This window comes from Mus caroli, chromosome 9 (assembly GCF_900094665.2).
Source record: "Mus caroli chromosome 9, CAROLI_EIJ_v1.1, whole genome shotgun sequence".
Taxonomy (NCBI): domain Eukaryota; kingdom Metazoa; phylum Chordata; class Mammalia; order Rodentia; family Muridae; genus Mus; species Mus caroli.
This window is the reverse complement of record NC_034578.1, coordinates 62,583,398-62,607,515: the sequence shown is the minus strand read 5'-3', so window position 1 is coordinate 62,607,515 and position 24,118 is coordinate 62,583,398. Positions and strand designations below refer to the sequence as shown.

General features: G+C 48.4%; 2 protein-coding genes across 4 annotated transcripts; one reads left to right on the top strand and one right to left on the bottom strand.

Annotated features, from left to right (window-relative positions):
• The first annotated feature begins 243 nt into the window (after window positions 1-243).
• On the top strand, window positions 244-9,422 carry Slc51b (solute carrier family 51 beta subunit). 2 transcript variants are annotated; one of them, XM_029482094.1, is made up of 4 exons: window positions 244-329; window positions 6,879-6,999; window positions 8,124-8,214; window positions 9,150-9,396. In XM_029482094.1, exons 2-4 carry the CDS (start codon window positions 6,909-6,911, stop codon window positions 9,352-9,354), a joined length of 387 nt encoding a protein of 128 aa, XP_029337954.1. In that variant the 5' UTR covers window positions 244-329; window positions 6,879-6,908; the 3' UTR covers window positions 9,355-9,396. The 2 variants fall into 2 exon arrangements, with proteins under 2 accessions (XP_029337954.1, XP_021028013.1); XM_021172354.2 differs by lacking the exon at window positions 244-329 and adding an exon at window positions 384-773 and having other exon boundaries at window positions 9,150-9,422.
• Window positions 5,940-23,712, bottom strand: Rasl12 (RAS like family 12). Of its 2 annotated transcripts, none has more exons than XM_021172353.2 (5): window positions 23,547-23,712; window positions 21,267-21,323; window positions 14,452-14,525; window positions 13,602-13,792; window positions 5,940-8,712 (listed from the first exon to the last, which is right to left on the bottom strand). In XM_021172353.2, the coding sequence occupies exons 1-5, from the start codon at window positions 23,647-23,649 to the stop codon at window positions 8,619-8,621; spliced, it is 519 nt and encodes a 172-aa protein (XP_021028012.1). In that variant the 5' UTR covers window positions 23,650-23,712; the 3' UTR covers window positions 5,940-8,618. The 2 variants fall into 2 exon arrangements, with proteins under 2 accessions (XP_021028012.1, XP_021028011.1); XM_021172352.2 differs by lacking the exon at window positions 5,940-8,712 and adding an exon at window positions 9,435-11,356.
• Window positions 23,713-24,118: the final 406 nt, after the last annotated feature.

The following is a 24,118-nucleotide window of genomic DNA, read 5'->3' as shown; positions in this document are numbered from 1 at the left end:
CAGCAGCATCTCTGCCTGCCTAGTCCACAACCTACCCACACAGCAGATAATCAACAATTACTGAATGGATGCATTATAAAGTGCAGGGTGTGGCATCCAGTGAAGCTCCAGGACCTGCGGCTCTCTCCCTCTAAACTACACTGCCATCCACTTTTTTAAGTCAAAGAGGACCTTGAACTTGGCACTGACCCATATCCAGCTTGTTTCCGTGTGTGCACTGACAACTGTGGGAACTGACCTGGTCTGGCCTGCCTCGATAGTGAAACGTTTCACTCCTGGGCCTGCTTCCTCCTCTGCGGATGCCCTGATCGCAGTCTCCAGCTTCCAAGGTCTGGCTTTATGGTTCCTTTCAGTTCATACCATGACCTTCGCCATGAGAAAGCACTGGTTATAAAAGGAAAGAGCCTTGACTCCTTCCTGGATGGTTAATGATGGATAATAATTAAGAGACAGAGAACTGGAGTGGGCACCCCACAATGGCAGATCATACTGGGCTCCTGGCGCTTTCAGGTTGTGAGTCAAGTGGAGTCAGTTTGTCACTGGAGGTCATGCATTCGAGGGGTCATTCACCCTGGACTGGCAGCAAAGGCATCAGGCCTGGGTGTGTGCTAAGGGCAGAGCTACCAAATGGGCCCCTGCTGGTGTGAGCTCTGTAGGTGGATTGCCTAGCTACAACTGCATTTCTCAGAAGAGTTCCTGTGAGGAAGAAGGGGAAAACACAGAAACCAGGGCCATTCCACCCAGCCTCAAGTCCCAGGAATCCTGGGTCCAGGGTGAGTACTCTCAGCCTGCTGTGTGGTGGGAGAAGCAGGGCCTGTGGCAGGAATCACACCAATGGTTTAAGCTCTGTTTAAAATTAAGGGATTTGGTAGAAGGGCCAAAGAGACCATGACACCTGAATGCAATGTCATGCCCACTAAGTGACATCCAAAGAAAGATGGAGTTTAATTTAATAATGATATTTTTAAAATGATAGTGTGTGCCAGGTACCTTAAGAACAACTGAACATTGCTATTTCTGGGAATATCATTTTTCCTTTTTTTAAAAAAGTGATCTTCTGTGTATGACTGTTTTGTCTGCATGTCTGTCTGTGCACTAAAGCATGTGCAGTGTTCTCAGAAGTCAGAAGCCAGACCTGGATCTCCTGGAACCAGAGTTACAGATGGTTGTGAGCTGCTACTTAGGTGCTAGAAATCAAACCCAAGTGCTCTACACGAGCAGCAAGTGGTCCTAACTGCTGGGCCATCTCACTGGCTCCCAGTTTTTACTTTTGTGTGTTTGTGTTTGTTTGTTTAATGGAATAGGCTGGGTGTCCCTACAGTTTTGCTCAGATGACTGCAGAACCTGGAAAAGCTTGGGCTGCTACTGATACATATACATCGTTATTACCATGCTCTTGCTCTCTCTCTCTCTCCCCACCCACCCACATAAACCCATAATTTGCAGTTATTAGTTGGGGTGGGGGCTGGAGAGATGTCTCAGAGGTTAAGAGCACTGACTTCTCCTCCAGAGGTCCTGAGTTCATTTTCTAGCAACCACATGGTGGTGGCTCACAACCATCTGTAATGGGATCCAATGCCCTCTTCTGGTGTGTCTGAAGTCAGTGTACTCATAGACATAAAATAAATATATCTTTTTTTAAAAAAAGAAATTAGTTGTGCTGTCATCTACAGGAGGAAAGGACCTTGTTTTACTATGCTGAGTTGACAGTGTAAAGGGAGTAACAGCCACTAGGGTCACAGCCAGTAGGGCCTACAAACATTAAACTTAATCCCCTCCCGCTTAGATAGGAATAACACGCTATATAAAATGCATACAGCCATCATACATGGAATGTGATTACAGAAGCTACTAGACACACCTTTTAAATGTCAATGGATGTGAACGGGTCTGTGCTGCTGTGGTATCTCAGAGTGGGAGGGCTTGGGCTTTTGGTCTTTATCACAACATTAGTATATATGTGATACACATTTAGAACTCATATTCCATTTAGATTCCAGCCTCCACGCATCTTTTCTCTCCTCCTCTCTCCTTTCTCCCCTGACTCTCTGACATATTCCTGCTCTATCTCTTACCCCATCTCTCTCTCCATCTCCATCTTCACCCCTTGCTCCCCCCTCCTCCTCCATTTCTGTCCCTAACCCCAGCCCTTTCTCTTCTGGGATTCTGGCCCAGGAACTCATATATGCTATGATAGTCCGCTCAACCACTGAGATTCAGCCCAAGCAGACATTCATCTCCATACACTTATTCCCACAAATTAAATATCTCAAATCAGAATTTCTCTTTCAAAAAAGTATAATGTGCATTACACTGAAACATCCACATAAGTATGCAGAATATACACACATACAAATGTAGGGGTTGAGCTGGACAGATGTTGGTTCAGTGGTTAAGAGCACTGGCTGCCCTTCCAGAGGACTGGGGTTTGATTCCCAGCCCCATGTGGTGTCTCATGGCTGCCTGCAATTCCCGTTCCAGGGATCCAACACCCTCTTCTGGCCTCTATGGGCACAAGGCATGCAAGCTATGTACAGACACACATGCAGGAAAAGCACCCATATACATGAAATAACTACAACTGAAAGAAAATGTAGGTGTTGTAGGTCAGGGGTAGAGTACTTACTTGCCTGTATAAGGCCCTTGGCGTGATCTCCAGCAACACACACACACACACACACACACCACACACACACACACACACAGGATCACACACATTGCTTTTACGAATGAATGGCATACTTGAAAGCAATAAGCACAGAGGTCTTTAAAGTCAATGTCACGGGCTGGTCTCTTGGTTCTATCACAGTCCTCAGAAGGAGACAGTATCTGCTACTTAGACCTCAGTGATCTTCACTATGGGTGTGGGGAGCAAGGGATAATCTGACATTATTACCTCAGGCACTGCAACTGGCCTCGTTTTCCTCAGTGTGGCATTCTGAACGGTTAGCTGGAGCTAAATGCAGATCTCATCAGCTAGCTAATCTCACGACCTTGTCTTTTCTATCACATCCCTCAATCAAGGATGTTGGAAGTAGGCATCTAGGTCCCCAAATTTCTTTAAAAGGTCTTTATTTTTAATTTTAATTATATGTATGTGTGTGTGTGTGTGTGTGTGTGTGTATGAGTATGTACATGTGTGTGCAGGCACTTGTAAAGGCCAGGAGAGGGTGCTGGATCCTCAAGAACTACAGCACCAGGTGACTGGGAACTGAACTCAGCTCCCTCACAGCAGTGGTTCTCAGCCTTCCTAACGCTGCCTCCCTTTAATACAGTTCTTCAGGTTGTGGTGACCTCCAACCTTGGTCCTTCATAACTGTAATTTTGCTGTCGTGAATTGCAATGTAAATATCTGACATGCAACCTCTGAAGGGTCTTGACCCACTGCTGCTTTATCAGACCAGTACCAGCGTTTAACCCCTGAGCCTCTGCCGCAGACCCTCTTGGGTCCCTTTGTCTGCGTGGAAAGGGTCTCTGGGGCAGGTGGGTAAAGCGTCGGCGGTTGACAGACAGACTAACATAAGAGGTTATGTAGAATCTGAATGTATTTTCAGTATCAAACTTTTTATAGTACAGAAAATACAAGGGGTCCGGAAGTCACAGCAGGCAAGGTACATTGAAGTTACCAGGTACAAAACAAAGGAATGACTTCAAAAGGATTTACAGGAACCGGGTAGATGTTTACAGTAAAGATAAAGCAGTCCTGCCTAGGGTCAGCTTAGTGACAGGCAAGGATTTCACACTCTATAGTGTTATACCTTTGAACCTTGTGAAGGCCAGCACCAGGGGGTTCTGCTCTTGGCAGGCCTCAAGAATAATGCAACATCACAGCCCCCCTAATTTCCTAGGGCTTGCTAAATTCTTATATGAGTGTAACTTTTAAGTATCTGGAGAATCTCCACTTGTCAGGAGAATTTACTAACTTGCTTCTAATAAGCAATGTAGCCTGTACATTGCTATCTGAGTGAGATTCCCTGGCTCTTTCTGCAGACCAGCTCTGAGCCACTGGCTGTCTTTTGTAATGCTTAATTAGTAACTGAATAGGTTAATTTCCTTACTGCATTCTTATAGGATTCTAAGCTCACAGGCTTCTGGGACCTTGGAACACTGGGGGAGACTTAACTATAATAGAATATAATCTTAAAAGGCATTTATAATAGAATATTAAAAGAGAGCTCGTAGATCCATACACCAGACTAACTCGGGAATAGGGTATGAGTATATGGGTAAATGAGAACGCCAAAACTCCAGGAGGTGAGCTTTCTTGAAACTCTTTTCCTCGTTGAGTGCTTACAGACTTTTTCAGCCTGTCAAGCTGACTCCAGTAGCGAGTCACAGACAAGGTTTACCAATGCAGCCTAGTGCTCAACATCTCTCCGCAGCATCTCCCTGCAACTGCCTTTCTAGGACTCTTCCAGCTTCTTGACCAGAGCAGGGCAGCAGTGTATCAATCCCCAGAGGGAGACTACACTAAGCTAGGTTTCTGGGCGTGTGAAGAGACACACACAATCACAGGCCACTGTGATTGGCTACGGGAGGCTGGGGGCAGGGCGAGAGGTGGGTTGGGTGGGATAATTAGGTTAAAAGTGTGATGGAGTTGCCCGGCTGTGAGATGCGGGGGTGGGGTGGGGTGGGGGGGGTGGGGGGGGTGAGGGTGTTAATTGCAAGGGCTCTCTCAGCCCACCAGTGGCTCACTCAACCTCACACTATCTATGCCCCTTCCCTGCACACTATGAATTTTAATAGATTTGATTCATCCCTTCCTCTGTGGTTCCTGACTTCAGGCCCCACCTGCTCCTAAGATCACATTCTCATTTTATCTATGTATTTATCTCTCTATGTATTCATCTATCTATCTATCTATCTATCTATCTATCTATCTATCTATCTACCAGCTAGCTATCATGGATAAACCCCTCACAAATCTCACCTCAAAGCCAAATATAAGTGTCCATGGCCTGGGGACACAAATCTCAGCTACCCTAAATATCATATTCCAAATGGTAGCCGTTTCATGATGAATGATTGTTGTTTTGGGACAGGGCTTCAGTATGGAGCCCTGGCTGTCCTGGACCTTGCTGCGGTGACTATGCTGGCCTCAAACTCACAGAGATCCTCCTGCTCTCAAGAGTCTCGTGATATTTTATAGTAATAGAAGAATGAAAACCACAGTCAAGACAGTTTCTAAGCGTGTTGTTAAAAGCATAGGGGTACAGAAAAGCATCAGATACTCTAGGACCACAGTCTTAGTCTTCTGGATGGTACAAGCTAGAGGTCTGTTTGCACATTCTAAAGGATGTACCTGATAGTCCCAGAGACGCTAGGTCATACCTAGAGAAGAGAATGGCTACTGAGGGGACTAAAGATGGCTCAAGATTATTTGGCTCTGAACTTGTAACATTCCAACCTTTCCAAAGAGAAGTTCTAGTCAGTGATGGGCTTTGTAAGGTGTGCTTCTTTCAAGGGACTTTCGCTCTGCTTGCCTGTCAATCACTTACTGTGACATGGTGTCTCTATGTAGCTCATGCTGGCCTGGTCCCTTCCATGTTATTCAGGCCTCGAACTAGCCTAACGATCCTCCTGACTCAGTCTCGTGAATGTCTCCATTGGGCTCACTGCCATGGTCAGCTCTGGTTCTGCTGGAGGCCTGCTCCAGCTGGGGAACAGTTGAGGTGGAACACTAGCGCCAGAAGACAGATGATCTCTAACCTTGTAGGAAGCTCTTTCTAGCCCTGGCTGTCCTGGAACTCACTCTGTAGACCAGGCTGGCCTTGAACTCAGAAATTCACCTGCCTCTGCCTCCCAAGTGCTGGGATCAAAGGCGTGCGCCACCACGCCCCTCCCCGGCTGGAAGCTTAACTCTTATTTACTTTATAATTCTCTGTTCTTGCATAAGTGCTGGAAAACTTAACTCTAACTTTATACTTTATAATTCTCTGTGCTTGGTTAAGTGCTGACTTCTGGTGATTAACATAGGCAGCAGGGGAATTGGAGCTATTAACTCTTTGTGAACCAGGAGAAGAAAGTCACACTTGCAGATAGAAAATATGCACACACATATTCTTGTCGGGGCTGACCATCTGTCTTATCTACTCCACAAGTGTTCATGCATACACACACACACACACACATACATTTGGTGGATGCAGTAAAAGTCCCCATGAGCAAGTTCATTGAGCAAACACCAATGAAAAAACTCATTCATTCTGGATGAACAAACTTCTGTCCTTGCACCTACAATAAACTGCCCACTCCCGGTTTACACCCTTTAGTTATCAGACAATAGTTTCCCAGCCAGCCCAGAATGAATGCCTTCCCTGATCTCAAATCTGTTCCGAGCCCTCTTTCTATCCTAATGCAATTAGCTTGTGACACATGAAAGTTTACAGAGCCCTAACTTCAGCCTTCATATTGTAAAGAGCTCAAAATTGCCTGTATAAATTTAAGAATTCTATGGAATCATTATTAGGAATTATGAAATCATCAATTTGTCTATATAGCATTGCTATAAGATAGTACATCTTCGTTGATCTGCAGAATACCTGCCCAATAGGGTGAGCTAATGCCCAGGAATTATTATACTATTTTAATAGTGACAGGAAAGGCATATCAGCTGCAAGAAGCAGTCCTGAGATAAAGTCTCTTTTAGCCTTGCCATCTCCAGGGAGGTCATTTGTATGCCTTTAGCTTGTCCTAGATGGCTCCTGACATGGTTCAGGCCCCTTCAGCCCTAAAACTGGGATCTAGACCTGCTGATTTGGACAAGAAGGACTGGTAAACCAAGAGTGCTTCCTGCTGTTTCTGGAGTTGTCTGCTCAGAGGCCAGAACCTGGAAGGCCAGGTGGGCAGCTGGGGCCTCAAGACTTGTCTGTTTACAGGGCAGAAACATCTCAATCAGGAACAGGAACATGGACCACAGTGCAGAGAAAGCTGCAGCCAATGCCGAGGTGCCCCAGGAACTGCTGGAAGAAATGCTTTGGTATTTTCGTGCAGAAGATGGTAGGTGATGGCGGGTGAGCGGGGCAGTTCATCACTGTCTATCATTCTCCAACAAGTGGTACATCGTTCACTCCCCTTTTCTCAGGGTATGGGCCACTCCCTCGACTCTCAAACACCTCTACTATTTATTAAGTTAGTTGTACTGAGTGCCAGGCACTGGTCCTAGCACTGGGATACAGCAGTGAGCAAAACCCAAGTCTCTGCCCCACACAGAGTGTCCATTCTAGTAGAGGAGACAGAAAATAAACCAACAGCTAAGAGTATAACATGTTCTTGGCACATAGTTAAAAAAAGAAGCAAACTGGCCAGGTGGTGGTGGCGCATGCCTTTAATCCCAGCACTTGGGAGGCAGAGGCAGGTGGTTCTCTGTGAGTTCCAGGCCAGCCTGGGCTATTACACAAAGAAGGAGGGGTGGAGCCTTGATGGTGGAGCCCCTGCCAGGCATGTCAGGAATCTTAAATTGAACCCTCAATATGGCATGGAGTGAAGGGAGTATGCATCAAGAAAGACAAAGTAATCAAGGGAAGTCTCACTAACAGGACATTCTGGTAAAGACTTGCTGGAGGGAAACCCTTGCAAGAAAGGAAGGAATTTGCTCTCAGATCCTTTGGTGGGGGACCATCCCTACAGGAGGAGAGTAAAAGCTGTGATCCTGGAGCCTGCCTCACATGTCACAGTCTGATCTGTCCGGAGCACGCACCACCCAATCTGCCACTTCACCTGTAGTAGGCAGTAACTGCATCCAGTCAGGCTGTCATTGCCCCTTTCCTCTCTCCTCCTCCTCCTTTTCCTAAAGGCAGTATAAAATTGAAGGCTGGAGTTCAAGTTTCCTCCTTGCCACTCACAGCCCCTCTACCCAGCTATTATGCAAACATAGCACTGTCTCATCCCCCCCAAACCCCCCTCCATGGGATCAGTGCTGGTCCAGAGCAGAAACCCTGTCTCCACCCCAACCCCACTGGTCAGCTGGGGAGATCTCCTAAAGCAGGGGTCTTGGTGGGAGTCTCCATAGAAGGGACAAATGATGCTCTGAGATGGGCCTGAGCCGGAGCCCCAGGGATGAGGGGGCCTGAAGGCATCTGGCCTTTGCTCAAAGAGCTGTCTCTCTGTGTGTCCCTCCTCAGCGGCTCCTTGGAATTATTCCATCCTGGTCCTGGCAGTCCTGGTGGTCATGATAAGCATGTTCCTCCTGAGAAGGAGCATCCTGGCAAACAGGTGAGGAGCTGGTTTGGTGTGGGTCTCCATAGTGAGCAGTGGATGGCAATCTAAGCAGGAGTCACGTTAGTGAACTTAGCTCTTCACCTTTTGGTGGTAGTCATCAAGGACCACTGTGAAATAAACAACCCAGCAGCTGCCCCCTCCCCTGCCCACTATCCCCTACCCTTAGCCAGCAGGTTGGAAAGATGCAGAAGGGTATTACCCTTGATAAGTGGTCCTGGCCCCTCTTACCCTGTCAGAAAGCATCCCTTACAGCAAACTCAACTGAGGGACAGGGTGGCTGTCCACAAGAGCAGCACATACAGGTCTGCTCTCCTGTGGGCCAGGGACTCAGCTCCTCCCCCATAGACAGGGAGTCCAAGAGTTCCTTGGGTAAACCAGCTGAGAGAAAGGAGAGACTTTCAGGGATTACTAGAAGGACTGTCAGGTTGAGGAGGCAGTGGGAGCCAAGCGTAGGATTGGGTCTTACACGCATGTCCAGTGGTGTGGGTAAACCTGTTTGGAGAAACAAAGTGAGAGATAGAAGGTTAGTTAGGGGTTTCTGGCAGCATCTTAGGGATAAAAGAGAGCAGGCGGGGACCTGTACTACAGGGCTGATGACAGCCCTGGGGTCAGGATCGTGTGCTTTGGAGAAAGGTCACAGGATTTAGAATGGGTAGACTTAGATGTACAATGCAGATATGTGCTTCATTGGCCTCTGATGCCATGTTTGCTCATCTCTAAGAGAAAGGGCTGGCAATCAAAGCTTAGCTCCCAGGTGGCCCTGCAGTGAGATGACAGGTGTAAGAGTGGGAGCCATTGGAAGCCACTGTCAGAACAGAACAGAACAGAACAGAACAGAACAGAACAGAACAGAAGAGCTCCCCTCAAGCTATTGGGTCCTGACCCAGCCACTCAATATCCCAGATCAACACTATTTCTTCTCCTCCCAGAAATCGAAAGAAGCAGCCACAAGACAAAGAAACACCAGAAGACCTGCATCTTGATGACTCCATAATGAAAGAGAACAACAGTCAGGTCTTCCTAAGAGAGACATTGATCTCAGAGAAGCCAGACTTGGCCCCGGGGGAAACTGAGTTGAAAGAGAAAGACTCATCACTTGTCTTTCTGCCAGACCCACAGGAAACCGAGAGCTAGGGAGCGTTGAGAGTACCCCATAATGCCGCTAACTTATTTTTAGCAGACTCAATAAACAAACTACAATCAGACGAAAATTTGTTATTTAAAAAAAGTCTTTTATTCAAATGCCTCTCCAGGTGGGCAGCTGGAATTGTGCCCTGGGTTCAGACGATGGTGTCTACAAAGCACACACTAGGGGCTTGCATTGAAAATACAAAGTTCAGCCATGTGAGGTGGAAGCCTTTAATTCCAGCGCTCAGAAGGCTGAGGCAGGTGGATCTCTGTGAGTTCAACTCTAGCCTGGTTTGCATAGTGAGTTCCAGGACAGTCAGACCTACATAATAAAGAGACCCTGTCTTAAAAGTATAAAGTTCAGAGCTGGCCTTTGGTCAGGACAAAGGGCCAGGACTTGTAGGATGTGCCCCTGGGTAGGTCAGGGCCTCCCTCTGACCTCAGCTTCTCCAGCTATCAACTAGAGCTGAAGACTGGGTTAGAGATATTCTCCATTCAAGCGCCTGGGCTGCTTGCTAACTGGGAGCCAAAGGAGCCGGCTTCCTAGGGTGCCCAGACCAGGCCTTCTCATGCCCTGTTCCTGAGCCTGCTCATCCAGAGTTTGTGGTAAACAGTAAGAAATCGCTGCAGCCCTGCCTGGGACAGACTTCTTACACGTGAGCCTTGGTAAAATACTGAATAGTTTATGTAAAATTCTATCATATTAATCTCAAATGCTTTGGGATCTATCTTATCAAAATAGGTGTTGAACAATCAATCCCATTGCTAAGGTCCTAGGTCCAACCAAACCAGACTGTACCTACTTTACAGTGGGCAGGCCAGTGGCTCCCACCAGAGGATGTCTAATCCCGCTAGCTGTGGACTCCCTGAGGACTGTGCCTGGGTAGAATGATTTTCTGCAGCCTTGGTCATCAAGCTCAAGAAAAGAGTCCTGGGGGGGGGGGTCTGCTAACAAAGTGGTCATAGTAGTCCCCCAAATGCTAGTGAAAAAAATGTTGGAGGCTTTCTAGCCTGGACAACCCACAGACCTTCTCTGTACCCTTCATTTAGAGGCAAGTGCTGAAGGTCTCCTGTCCAAGTGTCTTTGCCCTATCCAAGCCTTCACATAGGATTATTTTAACTAGAATTTTCTTGGATAAACTTTGGGCCTCTGAACAGCTGGCCTCTTTCTACCACCAGGTGATGGTAGGACGTCAGGGCCAGCCATCCTGTAGACTGTTAGCAAGCCTTCACATAGACAAAGCCTCTTTGAACCGGGGCTGCAGCTGGTCTGGCAGTGGCTGGAGCAGAAGAGTCATGACACAGGATTTGTACTGCAGTTCCTTTCTGCTTGCAGCTGACTCTGGGTCTCCTGTCTGTAACAGGGGCAGCTTCCTTCCAGGGTGGTGGATGCAGAGGTTACCATGGAGCCCAGGCCCTTGCCTGGCAAGGAAGCAGGGTGAGGCAGTCAGGAGCAGCATCCTTGCCTGTCCTTCTGGCTCACATAGTGAGCACATAGGGACCCTGCTTGGTGCTGGAAGTGGAGCCTGCTATCTACCAGAGGGTAAGGGCCATTGGTTCATCAGAGTGCAGCCCAGCCTATTCCCTGCAGCCCCAAGCATCAGTTGAGCCTAAGTTCTTGCAGAAGGGTCCTCAGAAGATCTTGAAGCCCTTTAGTAGAGTCAAGGTGGGTGCCTTGCGCTTGCTCTGGGCACGAGATGATTTCACAGTGACCAACTTGGCCTGGGCCACAGTGGGCATCTCTTTCAGGCTGGCAGTAGAGAGAGTGTTGAAAGTACAGCTGGCCAGCCCATGCCGGGCTGTGAGCGGGGTCTGGTGGGACAGGGCTTTCTCCTCAGAGATGAAGAGGGGCCGGGCCAGGGGACTCTTATCCAGCTCTCGCCGCACCTCGCGCACGGCCTCATGGAAGACGTGCTGCACGTGCTCAAAGTCCAGGCAGGCAGAGACCTCAAAAAACAGGCACCCGAATCTGCCTGCCAAAGCTGCACCCTCGGCCTTGGTGACTTGCCTGGAGAGGAAGCAGGGCGAGGCAGTCAGGAGGATGTCATTGCAAGTCAGGCAGAGAGGGTCCCACACCCATCTCCCCACCCAGTAGTCTGAACCCATCTTCATCCTCTGAGTCGGTTTGCTCATTCATACAATGGTATCATGGTACCCACTTTTGTTAGAGGCTGTTAGGACAAGGACAACTTGAGTGGAGTGCTTAGCGTAGTACCTGGCACAGACTCAGTCCGCGATGGCCAAAAATGGAACTTAGGAATGAATATGAGGAAGAGAGAAAGGCTGAATCAAATTCTCCCATGCTAGACCCTGCCTGTGGCCAGATGAAGAAGGCCACTGCCCACCTCCTCAGGAAATGGCTACCTTCAGCTTGAGCAGTTGTTTGCAATGAAGGTGGTAGCACCCCTCAGATTACATGGGAAGCCTGTGACTGGCAGACTCTTGGGGCTTCCAGGTGATTTGTCTGCTTGTCCAGCTGAGGGCCAGCAGAGAACAGCCATGAGGACGCCATTTCACTGAGGGATGTCCTGGCTCCTGTGTGGCTCTATCAGCCTCCCGTGATGACTGGGTAAATGTTTGCAAGTGGAAGGTCCAGAGGAGCTCCTGACTGGAGCCCATGGAAACCGAGGCAGAGATAAAAACAAAGACTGACTTGTTCAAGAGAGGGGAGGGACGAGGACTCCTCAGGTCTTGAGGCCAAGGTTGCACATTTGTTGAATCCTGCTCACCCCCCCCCNCCCCCGCCATGAGCTGCCCCAGTCACCATTCCTTAGGGCAATGGATCAGCCCAAGATGGGAGGAGATGCCAGGGTAAGAAACAGTGAGCCAAGGCTTACTGGGCAGGAGCAAGGGGTCAGGGGACATAGTTTGCCACAGAACCCTAACCTGTTAGTGTTGTACTCAACTGAAAAGGAGGCAGGGCAAGCAACCACACTTCATTCCCAGGGAACAGGCCTGTTCATTCAAGCCCTAGATTCCCGGTCACTCACTTGCAAACCATTTTTCAACAGTCTCTTTAGTAAACATTGGGGTCAAAACAATATTCTGTAATCACACACACACACACACACACACACACACACACAGAGAGAGAGAGAGAGAGAGAGAGAGAGAGAGAGAGAGAGAGAGAGAGAGAGAGAAACACACCCACCATACTGAAGTCTTCTCATCTCTTAGGTTCCAAGATATTTCAAAGACCACCTTCAGCGACTTACCCACTGTATAACTTCCCTAATTCCCCAAGAAGCAATTTTTCCTGGGCTGAAGGTTGGACCACCCATGAAGAAAAGCCCCACCACCACCATGGTTACCTTTAAGGAAACCACAACTCTCTCCTCCCTCTGCCTGTATGATCTATTCTGAAAAAAAAAAACAAAAAAAAAAAACAAAAAACAAAAACACCCAACATCGGTCCCTGGGCCTCAGGGCCCTGGGAGAACAAGAACAAGTTTAGAGTAGAAGAGGACAAGTGGAAGGTGCCACACCTAGCAGGTGTGCTGGACCCAAGGGGCAATGTCCACACTAGAGAATGTCAGTGGGATTGCTCAAGCTCAGGCCTTCATGTCAAGGACCTTAAAGCCAGGCTGATGACTTGGATATGTGGAGAGGGTGGAGGTAGAAGCCATAGGGAGTGGCAGGCCTGTGGTCAGCTGAAGGGAGCAGGCCCCACCTTAGAGCATTCCAAGTTGAAGTCATTTAAAGCATAGTGCCAGCCAAGCAAAATACGGCTGCAGCATTCTGTGGTGACCTGCCCTTTGGCCCAGTCTGTGACCTCTGGTTCAAATCCAGCCCTTCCTCAGAGAGGCCTGCCTTTAGCAGCCAACTGTGGCAACGAGCCTGGGATAGATACTATGCCTGGATGAGGTCCAAGGTCTGCTTGGACCACAGCAGTCACCTGATCCAACGAGCAAATTAGACCCTCTCCTTGGCACTGGAGTTGGTCACCAAATGACTAGTCGGCTGCTGGGAGGGCAACCAGAATGTCACACAGCCTTAGGTAAGGCGGGTGCAAGAGACCGACCACCGAGACACCTAAAAGGAAGGGGTGCATGTTTTGCCTTTTGGGGACCCAGCCTATGTCCTAAGTAGCCCAGGTGTCTTTCCCTTCCTGTCACTGGCTGCCTAGAAGACAAAACTCCCAGTCCCTTCTCCCAACATAGTTCTTCTACATGAAGTTGAGAGCACTGTTGTTCCTGGTTGATGTCCATAGGCAAGCAAGCTCTAGAGAAGAGGGCTAAGATGCCTGTACTCACCTGTACTGGGCCATGTCGAGCTTGTTGCCCAGCAGCAGAGCAGGGTAGCCACGCTGTGTCTCCTTGGCATGCAAGGCCAGCAGCTCTAGGTAGCTGCTGCTGCCCTCGAAACTCGCACGACTATCGACACTATACACCACCAAGAAGGCATGGGCCCAGTTCAGGTAGCGCTCGCAGTTCCTGGGGGTGTCCTGGAGTAAGGGGGAGGACCCTAACTGAGAGAGGCAGAAGAACTTGGGGGGAAAGGCCTTCACCTGGGCTGCCCTTTCCACCTCGGAGTCTTTGTATATTGTTCCCCAGAAGATCTCTTTTCAAAGGAGCACTTCAGTGTCGGTTTGGCTTGGTGTGAAAAGAGACATTGTCTCATGAACCTCCCTCCCACCACCCAGCCAGAGACTTGGAGACCTTGGCCCCTTGGGCACCCAGTCAAAGATTCTGGCATGGCCCTCCAAGGACCTGCTGTCCCTGAATACTGCTGGTTTCAGGTCAGGTCCACACTGCCCCTTTGGCCTCTAAGAATTGACTCCAGCACTGGGTAGAGAGGACATGGAGATATATACTGGGGAGACTTGGGCTCACAGGCTCTCTGTAGGAGTGCTGGCATAAACAGGCATGTACCTGTGTATGCTCAGAACGCCTTACAGCTTAAGATATCTGGGCAGATGTCAGCAGTCACTCTTCTAATTTGGCAAATGAAAGATTCAGGCCCAGAAAAGTCAGAGTCCCATTCAAGGGCACACAGCAAACTTGAGACTAAAGGAATCTAGATTCCCTTGCGAGGTTAGGACTTGGAGGGGCTGCACTGATTGTCTGCCCTCTCTGGGGGATGAAGGAAGGGGGTTAATGTTACCAGGTCTGCAGTGTCCATGACCCTCAGGTGCACAGGCTGGTGGTCCACAGTCTCCTCAGAGCTGTAGGTGTCCTCTGCAACACAGATGGTCAACCGGGTCAGCAGCACGGCAGGCCACACAATAAAGAACAAGGTCAATGTCCCTGCTTCCTCCTGTGCTGGACTGGTCCTTGGGAGCTGCAACCAGGCTACCGTCCCTCTTCATTTGTCAGGGTGGCAGCATCAGAGGCCACTATATACCGTGCCCTGGGGGATGGGCTGTTTCTGGATCCATGCACAAAGCCTGTGGTGTGGAGTGTGGCCCATAGACTCAGCAGCCGAGGCTTGGCATTTCCTCCAAGAATTTCAATTTTCTCTTCCTCGCATAGCACCTGGCCTACAGGGAATCCCCAAAGACTTCTTCCCTCAGTAGGAGACAAGGGACAAGAGAAACTTCTGATATGACAAAGAGAGGGCAGCCAGATCTCACTCAGAAGTTCCAAGGTTTTGTAAGTCATCCTTATCCAATAGACAAGGTGATGTAGAATCCAGGCCAACTTCAGAGAAATGGGAAAGAGCTCACTGGGGAGGGGTGATTGCTAAAGAAACATGAAGACCTGAGTTCAAGTCCCAACCACCCACTTAAAAAGCTAATCATAGACGTGCACATGCCTGTAACCCCAGAAAAACCCCAGGAGGATTTCTGGGGATTGCTGACTCTCAGCTTATGCCTGGACTCCTGAAGACCCTTTCTTCAAGGAATAAAGTAGAAAGTGACAGAGCAAGGTGTTTGATGCCTCTTCTGGTCTCTGTGTGCATACAGATATGCAAACTTACACACACACACATACACAGAGCACATACAACACACTCACAGCATACTCACACATAGCACACACATACACTGCACACACACAGAGACTACACACACAGCACACATATACACAGCACTTATAGCACACATATTCACAGAACACACACACACAGCATGCACATACACAAAACACACAGCACACAATACATTGCACACTTCCCCCAAAGCCAATTTCAGCTACCTGATTTGGTCACATCACTTCAGTTCTCAGGGAGTGTGTCCTTTTAAAACAGAAACACTATTATAACTTGAACTAACAGTTCTCTTTTCTCTTCTTCTTCTTCTTCTTCTTCTTCTTCTTCTTCTTCTTCTTCTTCTTCTTCTTCTTCTTCTTCTTCTTCTTCTTCTTCCTCCTCCTCCTCCTCCTCCTCCTCCTCTTCCTCTTCTTCCCTGCCTCCTCTTCCTCCTCCTCCTCCTCCTTCTTCTTCCTCCTTTTTTGAGACAGGGTTTCTCTATGTACCCCTGGCTTTCCTGGATCCAAACTGGCCTCAAACTCAGAAATCTACCTACCTCTGCCTCCCAAGTGCTGGGACTAAAGGCATGCCATACCCCTGCCTAGCCAGAGCTAACAATTTTGAAGCCTTCACTCTGCTTGGATCGCCCCTGAGTTAGCACATTTAACCTCCCTGTTTTCCAGGACTGTGGAAAGACTATTTAGGACTCTGGGCTTGGGGCCTGGCTCATAATAAGTATCTAGAAATGGTGGTGAGGAACGTGAAGGTGCTCCTAAGTTAACAGGACAGGTCCATACTCCCAGGTAATTATTTTCTTCTTTTGTTTTTATTTATTTGGGTGAGGATGTGGTGTGTGTATGTGTGTGTGTACACAAGTCTGTGTGTGCATGTTCGTGTCGAGGTCAGAGTTTGACATCGGTGTCTTCTTCAGCCTCTTTCCACTTTATTATTATTATTTTTTAAAGATTTATTTATTTATTTATTTATTTATTTATTTATTTATTTATTTATTTATGTGAGTACACTGTAGCTATACAGATGGTTGTGAGCCTTCATGTGGTTGTTGGGAATTAAATTTAGGACTTCTGCTTGCTCCTATCAACCCTACTTGCTCTGGTCGGCCCTGCTCACTCAGCTCCTGTTCCTTCTGGCCCAAAGATTTACTTATTATTATACATAAATACACTGTAGCTGTCTTCAGACGCACCAGAAGAGGGTGTCTGATCTCATTATAGGTGGTTGTGAGCCACCATGTGGTTGCTGGGATTTGAACTCAGGACCTTCAGAAGAGCAGTCAGTGCTCTTCTTACCTGCTGAGCTATCTCTCCAGCCCTCTACTTTATTATTTTAAAAGATGTCTTACATTTATTTTTATTTATGTGCCGTATACTGGTACCCAAAGAGATCAGAACTGAGCACTGAATTCCCAGGCCCTAGAGTTTTAGGTAGTTGTGAGCCTCCAGTATGGGCGCTAGAAACAGGGCCTGTGTCCTCTGGAAGAACACCAAGTGCTTTTAACCACTGAGTCATCTCTCCAGCCCCACTCCTCTGCCTCTTTTTGAGCCATGCTCTTTCACTGAACCTGAAGCTCACCAATTTGTTCCGGACTGGCTGGCACTGAGCTCCAGGGATCCACCTGTTTCTTCTTCCCCAGATGCAGGCCACCAGACCTCGTTTTTGACCTGGGTGCAGGGAGTCTGAACCCGGGCCCTTGTGCTTGCATGGCAAGCATTTTACTGACTGAGTGATATCCGCAGCCCCCACAACCTTCTTATCTTATAGAGAAATAATTTTAAACTCAAATAGAAGTTACAGCCTCACACAGTTCCTGCATGCCCTTCATCCACTTCCCTCAACGTTAACACCTTAGATAACCACAGCACAGTTGCCAAACCTGGAAGTTGATGCTGGGTCTGCACTATGAGCTAAACTACTGACCTTATTTGGATTTCACCAGTTTGTGTTTTTTCTTTTTTTAGTTCTTATGACTTTAAACCCAAGAAATCAGAATGTGGCCAGGCATACAGAAACCATCACTGGCACGCTGGCAGTTACTTCTCTCAACCCCCTGCTGTCCCTGTGTGTCTGGAACATGTACGTGTGTACCCTCAGTCCCCACCTTTCCCTGGGTGACCCTTCTAGGCAAAACTGAGGTGTCCTCTGCCATCCTGGCTGTGGCCACTCTGAGAACGGCACCCTTACCCCTGGGGGGGAGGGGAATGCAGTCACACACTTCTCTCTGACGACCGCTGGCAGCCAAACAGGCCTGGACACATGCCAGGTCCACTAGCATCCAACTTGAGTCACAGACAGCTCCTCGTCCCCAGCCTGCTTTGGGGACTTGGATAAATAGCTGCTCTTATCCAAAGAAGAAGAAGAAGGAAAAAAAATAATGGAAAATATGCTCCAAATGCTTAACTATATTTGGCCCAAGAAGAGCTATTGCTGGAGGCCTATCTTGTGTTCATACTTCTTATTTTTCTGCCAAACTTGCCTTTTAGGCACTGACCCCTAATAGGCAAAGTCCTGCCCAGCCCAGTGGCAATTATTACTCTAACCTTAGTCTTCCTGGTATTCATTCCTGTTACTCAAGAGAGATTGTCTGTTATCTCTACTTTAGAAAGATGACAAGGTTGTTTTGGGAGGCTGAGGCAGGAGGATTGCAATGTCAAGCCTTGCCTGGGCTACAGAATGAGTTCAAAGCAAGTCTGTGCACTGTAGTGAGACCCTGTTGTAAGACCGAGGTTGGGTGGGGGGTTGGGGATACAACTCAATGGTAGAAGGCTTGCCTAGCATGCATGGTAGACACTCTGGGTTCATTTAATTCCAGTAATGAGGTGTGGAGGCATGAACTTGAACTTGGGCCTTCTGGGCTGCCTTCCCACTGTGACTCCCTTGCTCCTTAACTAATGATGGCTCTGCTGGTCCTCCAACTACATCTGACATGAAGCATCCTATTTAGTAGGAATTCTGGTACAGATATGCAAGTTGGATGAAGCCTCAGGTCATCAGGTGACTGGCCTCGGGAGCTATAATAGCAGCTTCTCACCCAGGCGTAGTGGTATAGAGCCTATCTCGACTATGGGCACTTCGATTTCTTTAAAATAGTAATTTTACATAAGGCACCAAAGAAGGTCTGTATGATTGTACAACAGGTGGCACCTCAGACACTGTGAGCACCCTTGTCCTTGCAGGAACAGGATGAAGGCAAATGAGGTAACAAGTGGGCATTGTCCCCTGTAGGAAAGAATTCTCACTGGAGCTCCTTGCCCACCCATGGCAGAGAATAGGGCAAACGCCTTCTGTGCCAAGTTTCTAGCTCCTAGCAGCTCTAGCCACAGCCCACAAGACACAGACAATCCAGTCTTAGTCTCCATAGAGGGAAACTGAGGCTCAGAGAGCCCAGGACCCCACACACCTCCACCTCTGGACCCATAAACTGCAGTTCACAGAAGGTGGACAAACCTCTCCTTCCATTGAACCTGAGGGGCCTCTGTGATGTTAGGAGACTCACTGTGTTCACCCTGCCTCAGTTTCTTTCTTAGAAAATGAAGATGGTAATAATTCTTTTTTGTTTGGTTAGGGTTTGTTTGTTTGTTTGTTTGTTTGAGACAGGGTTTCTCTGTGTAGCCCTGGTTGTCCTGGAACTCATTCTGTAGACCAAGTTGGCTTCAAGCTAACAGAGATCCACTTCTCTCTACCTCCTGAGTGCTGGAATTAAAGGTGTGAGCCACCACAGCCTGGCTGATAATAATCCTTTGAAACAGAACTAAAAAACAATTCAATCCACAGAACAGACCATTGAGTAAAGCTATAGCTAAGACCACACTTCAGGCTGAAAATGGGGATGGCATTTCACCTCAGAGTCCCAACGTGTGCTCAGGCTCCTGGAAGACCCTGCAAAGGGCTAAAGAGCTGTTTTAGCCACTTGTGCCTGAGCACACCCTCCTCCTGTAGGTCCAGGCTTCTCTCCATAGGAGAGGCTTGGGTCCCCCAGTCTGGCCTACCAGGGTGTCTGTACTAGGAGCAGCTACTTTCCAGCTCACAGGCTCTCAGGAGAACAGAAGGCCAAAGACTGAGGTGGTTAAACATTATAGGCTGCTGTCTGTCCCCCACCTCAGACAGTCTGACCACATGTTTCATCATCAGATCAGAATTCCAAAATTGCTCAATCAGGACGCTCAAATCACTCCTGTCTTGGAATCATCTGGTGGAATCCCGTGGAAGGGTATGGACAGGAAGCAGGGGAGAGGAGATGCCAGATACGGAAGATGAGGAGAAAGTAAATACAGGGGCTGGTGGTGCAGCTCAGCTGCTGGAGCAGTCACCGAGCATGCACAAAGCCCTGGGTCCAACCAGCAGCAGGGAATAAAGCAGGCACATAAAGGTGGCACACACCTATAATCCCGGCACTTAAGAGGTGGATGCAGGAGGAGCAGAGGCTCAAGGTCATCCTGGGCCACACTGATCGTTCAAAGGCTAGCCTGAGCTACATGACAACCAGTCTCAAAATAAAAATGGTAGCTTCAGCCCTGAGCAGCTCTTCCTCCACTGTATTCTAATCTAGCATGAGCTCCTGGCCTCTTGGGGGTAGTGCTGGGGTCTTATCCTGTGACCCAGAGTCCTGTGCATCCTTGCGGGGGGAGGGGGCTTGGGGCACCAATACTTTGATTTTTTTTTAAAGATTGGTTGATTGATTGATTGATTGATTGATTTAATGTAAGTACACTGTAGCTGTCTTCAGACACACCAGAAGAGGGCATCAGATTTCATTACAGGTGGTTGTGAGCCACCATGTGGTTGCTGGGATTTGAACTTCAGACCTTCGGAAGAGCAGTCGGGTGCTCTTACCCACTGAGCCATCTCACCAGCCCCAATACTTTGATTTTAATGAATGGGAAAACAACTCAATGTCATTTTCAAAAACCTAACCTCATTCAGACACCTCGTTGTTCTCAATGGACTGTCACAAATAAAAGTGTTATAGACATGGGCGAGAAGTGGCTTTGGTGCTGATCAGATTCTAATTTTGTTTGTCTTGGGTATTAGGGTCCCATGTGAGGGTTTATTTTAGGGGACAATCCTTCTGTTAGATATAAGTTTCACAGCCTGGGTCTGATGAATGTGAGGGACTATGGGCAGTATGCACAGGAAGCCATCTGAGGAGAGGTAAATATTCTCTGAGCATCTGCTGGGGTCACGCAGTAGCTTAACGTGCACCATGTCTTTAAACCTCACAGCAGGTCTCTGTTACAGCTATGCCTAGGCCCCTCTGGCAGATGAAGAAATAGTAGCTCAGAGAGGTTAAGTGACTGTCTCAAAGTTACCCAGCCAATCAATGTCAGATCCAGCATCCACACTTAACTCTACACAACTAAGTGTAGGAAAGGGTGGACAAAGGGTGGTCCTTTTGGTGGTTTGAGAACACTTGCTATCCTTGCAGAAGACCCAGGCTCCATTCCCAGCACCCACATGGTACTTCACAATCATTCGTCACTCCAGTTCCAGGGAATCCAGTGCCTTCTTCTCAACTCTGTTGCTATCAGGCACACACATGGTGCACAGATATACATGCAGGCAAAACACTGATATACATACAATAAATACAATACATTTAAAATTCTAAAACAAAACAAATTCTTCCTGGTTCAAAGAATGTCAATGTCCAGCACCAATAGAGAATCCCTTAAATAGTATGTCTGGCTGTCCTGGAAAGAACACTCAGTGAACATTTTGAATAACTGTGTCTATTTGGATGTGGACATTCTGCTATTTAAGAAAAACATTCTTCTAAAGTCTCCTTGCACTGCATATTTTAGGGCAAATGGTCTCGGTCCCTTGAGCAGGACCATCCCCCCAGTTGTCTGGTGTGCACTGAATCATCCCAGGAATCCTTCTCTTCTACCTTAAGATCCACGGGGCTACTCGAAGCCCACTCATGGGGAGCTCCCCGGGTCACCCAGGTGGGTCCCAGGCAGCAGGAAGCCCAGAGAGGAGTTGCTCCTTACCCAAATTGGGATCATATTCGCTGATAAACCTCTTGGTGAGGAACTTCACCGTCAGGGCTGCAAGAAGAAAGAGGTAGGCTCAGGTTCCTGCTGCTGTATCTGTAGCTGAGGTCACTGTCCCTGTCACTTTAAGGAGGCCTAACTGACCTCTGTGATCTCTGCTGACACCAAGCTTGGCTCTCTGAACGCCCCAGGCTGCAGAGCAGAGGAATTGGCTCAGAAGGCATGGGAAGAGGGTGCCAAGCCCCATTAACTGCATGCACCCTGGAATTAGTTTCTGAAAATTTCTATGAGCATGAAAGTCAGCAAGAAGCATGCCTAAGAGTATTTGTGAACAACCAAGTCCAGGGTCAAGACCATATGTCTAGTTATCCTGGGGTCTGGTGAGTCCCCCAACTCAAGGGACACATCTCCCACCCCTGGACAGGTCTCACCGATTTTTTTTTTTTTTTATAGTATGGGAGCATTTATTCCAGCTTTGGCTACAGGCCAGAGACAGTAAGCCAGCCCAGTGGTTCTCAAACTGTGGGTCACAACCCCTTTGGAAGCCAAATAACCCTTCCACAGAAAACACAGATATTTACATTAAACTCCATAGCAGTAGCAAAATTACAGTTATGAAGTAGTAACAAAAATAATTTTATGGTTGGTGATGACGAGGAACTGTATGAAGGGGCTGCAGCATTAGGAAGGTTGAGAACCACTGCAGTGCATGAAGAACGGACTGGCTATTGCCAGGAAGAGTCTGACCCGCCCCCCCACCTCCACCCCAGGGCATGATTTTCCAGGCAAGGTCCAGAACAGACTGTGTCCCAAGTAAACACTCTAGTCTGGGCCCTCTACACCTTGAGCTCTCAGTGGGACTTCCACACCCCTCTTGGTTAGCTCTTGAAAATGTAAGACTTGAAAAACGTAGTTCTTTTTCCCTTGTAGCGTGCACTAACAGGATTGCTTCTGTTCAGAGCTCAGCACATAAAACCAAGGGTCAGCCAAATATATTATGCTGGACTCTCAATAGGATTAAAAATAAACGTAAGATTCTTTTGAAGGATTCCTAACACTGCCCGTTGGCAAACTACTAGCCAGGGAACACATATTTTAAACTTTCTGGTGCTGAAGATGTTACCTAGTTGGTACAGTGTTTGCTTACCATGCACGAAGCCTTGGGTTCCATCCCCAGGTTTACCAGTACCAGGAATGGTGGTACACATTTACAAACCCAGCACTTGGAAGAGGAAGGCAGAGGATTCAGGAATACAGGGCCATCCTTCCCTTCATAACAAGTTCTGGGACAGCCTGGGCTACATGAGACTGCCTCAAAAATAAAAAAGAATTCCTTCATCCATGTAGTCACTAGTTGACCATTGGCTGAGTCACTGGGAACAGGCTGGTTTTCAAAGGAAAACCGTGTTCTGGGTTCCACTTCTGAACCAGGAGTGCTGACTTCAAACTTCCTCAGAGAATCTCAGAGAAAGGAAGAGAAAGAAAGTCATAGCTCACAGGCCTGGTGGCCATTCACTGTGCCTGGAACTGGGTAGCCAGAGGAGCCCCTTCTGGCTACCCATCTTCAGCTGGTTGGGTCTTTAAGTGTCAGAGAGCAGGCCAAACACTCCTTTTGGGGTCTCTGTGATGACTTTTAGAAGCGATGAAGGTCCAGGATGACAGAAATTATCTTAGTAGTAGCCCAAGATCCCAGGTTTCCCAAGGACAAGGTCTTGGCATCTGGGACTATAGTCTTTTTCCAGAAAGTCAAGAGGGGTCTGGCTTGAAACAAATACATTTGATAAGAATAGTCTGTTTCAGAGTCCCAAGGGTTGGCAGTGGAGGAGTGGCCCAAGCCTGAGAAATTCTAATCTCTACTGACTTCTACTAAGTTTCTTGGAGGGGGTGGAGAGGGTGGGTGGACAGCACTGTAGCAAGGATGCCACTGAATTCAAAGGGGACCCAGGACTGGAGATCAGTGCCAACAGGTCTCCTTAGTGTCAGCTGATGAGATTTGGCTGCTGGTCCTAGGGATACAGAGGAGTAGAGAAACTAAGAGAAACACAGAGAGAATTTTGTGGGGGACAGGAGTCACAGGCACCGAGAACAGAGGCAGAGGTAGGCAAGCAGCTAAAGATAACCAAAGCGATGGAGAAGCAAGGTGAGAGTGATAGCCTGCAACAGAGAAACTAAGGCAAAAAGCAAAGTCTTAAGGACTCACCCAACCACCGGGAGAAGCAAGTCCCTGAGAGCTGGTGGATGAAGTTGCCCTCATCCTCCGCTCTCCAAGCTACTCACCAGACTTGCCCGCTCCGCGGCGCCCAAGGATAGCCAGGTTAACTTCCAGGGGCACGCTGTGCGGCCCGCTGCCAGCTCGGGGCTTGCCGAACACCGACGACATGGCGAAGCTGCAGATGGCCACGCCGGTCTCCCGGCCCGTTGGGCTGCTAGTTGCACGCCCCCAGTCACTCTCCGGCAGACCCATCCGTGTCCGCCCGCTGGAGGAGGGGCGTGGACGGGGCGTGGCCTCCATGCTCCAACCGCCTTTTAAAAGCCGCTGAGCCACGGCCAGAGCACCCTGCAACCAGGGTTGCACTCCTTGCCTCCTGGTGGGTCTCTGTGTCAAGTGACCCACCAGGTCACTTTAGACCACAGCCAGCTCAACCTCAGTACTTATCTTCTGTGTTTTGCATGGGCGACTCCAAGTAGCATCGCTGCAGAACTCAGGCTCCTGGGACAAAGGATTTGTGCCCCTTGCTAAGACTCCATAACCTAGCCAGGTGTTTTATGCTTCTAGTCCCAGCATTTGGGAAGCTGAAGAAGGGTTGCGGCAGTGGTGCATTGGAGGCCAACCTGGGCTACCTAGTGAA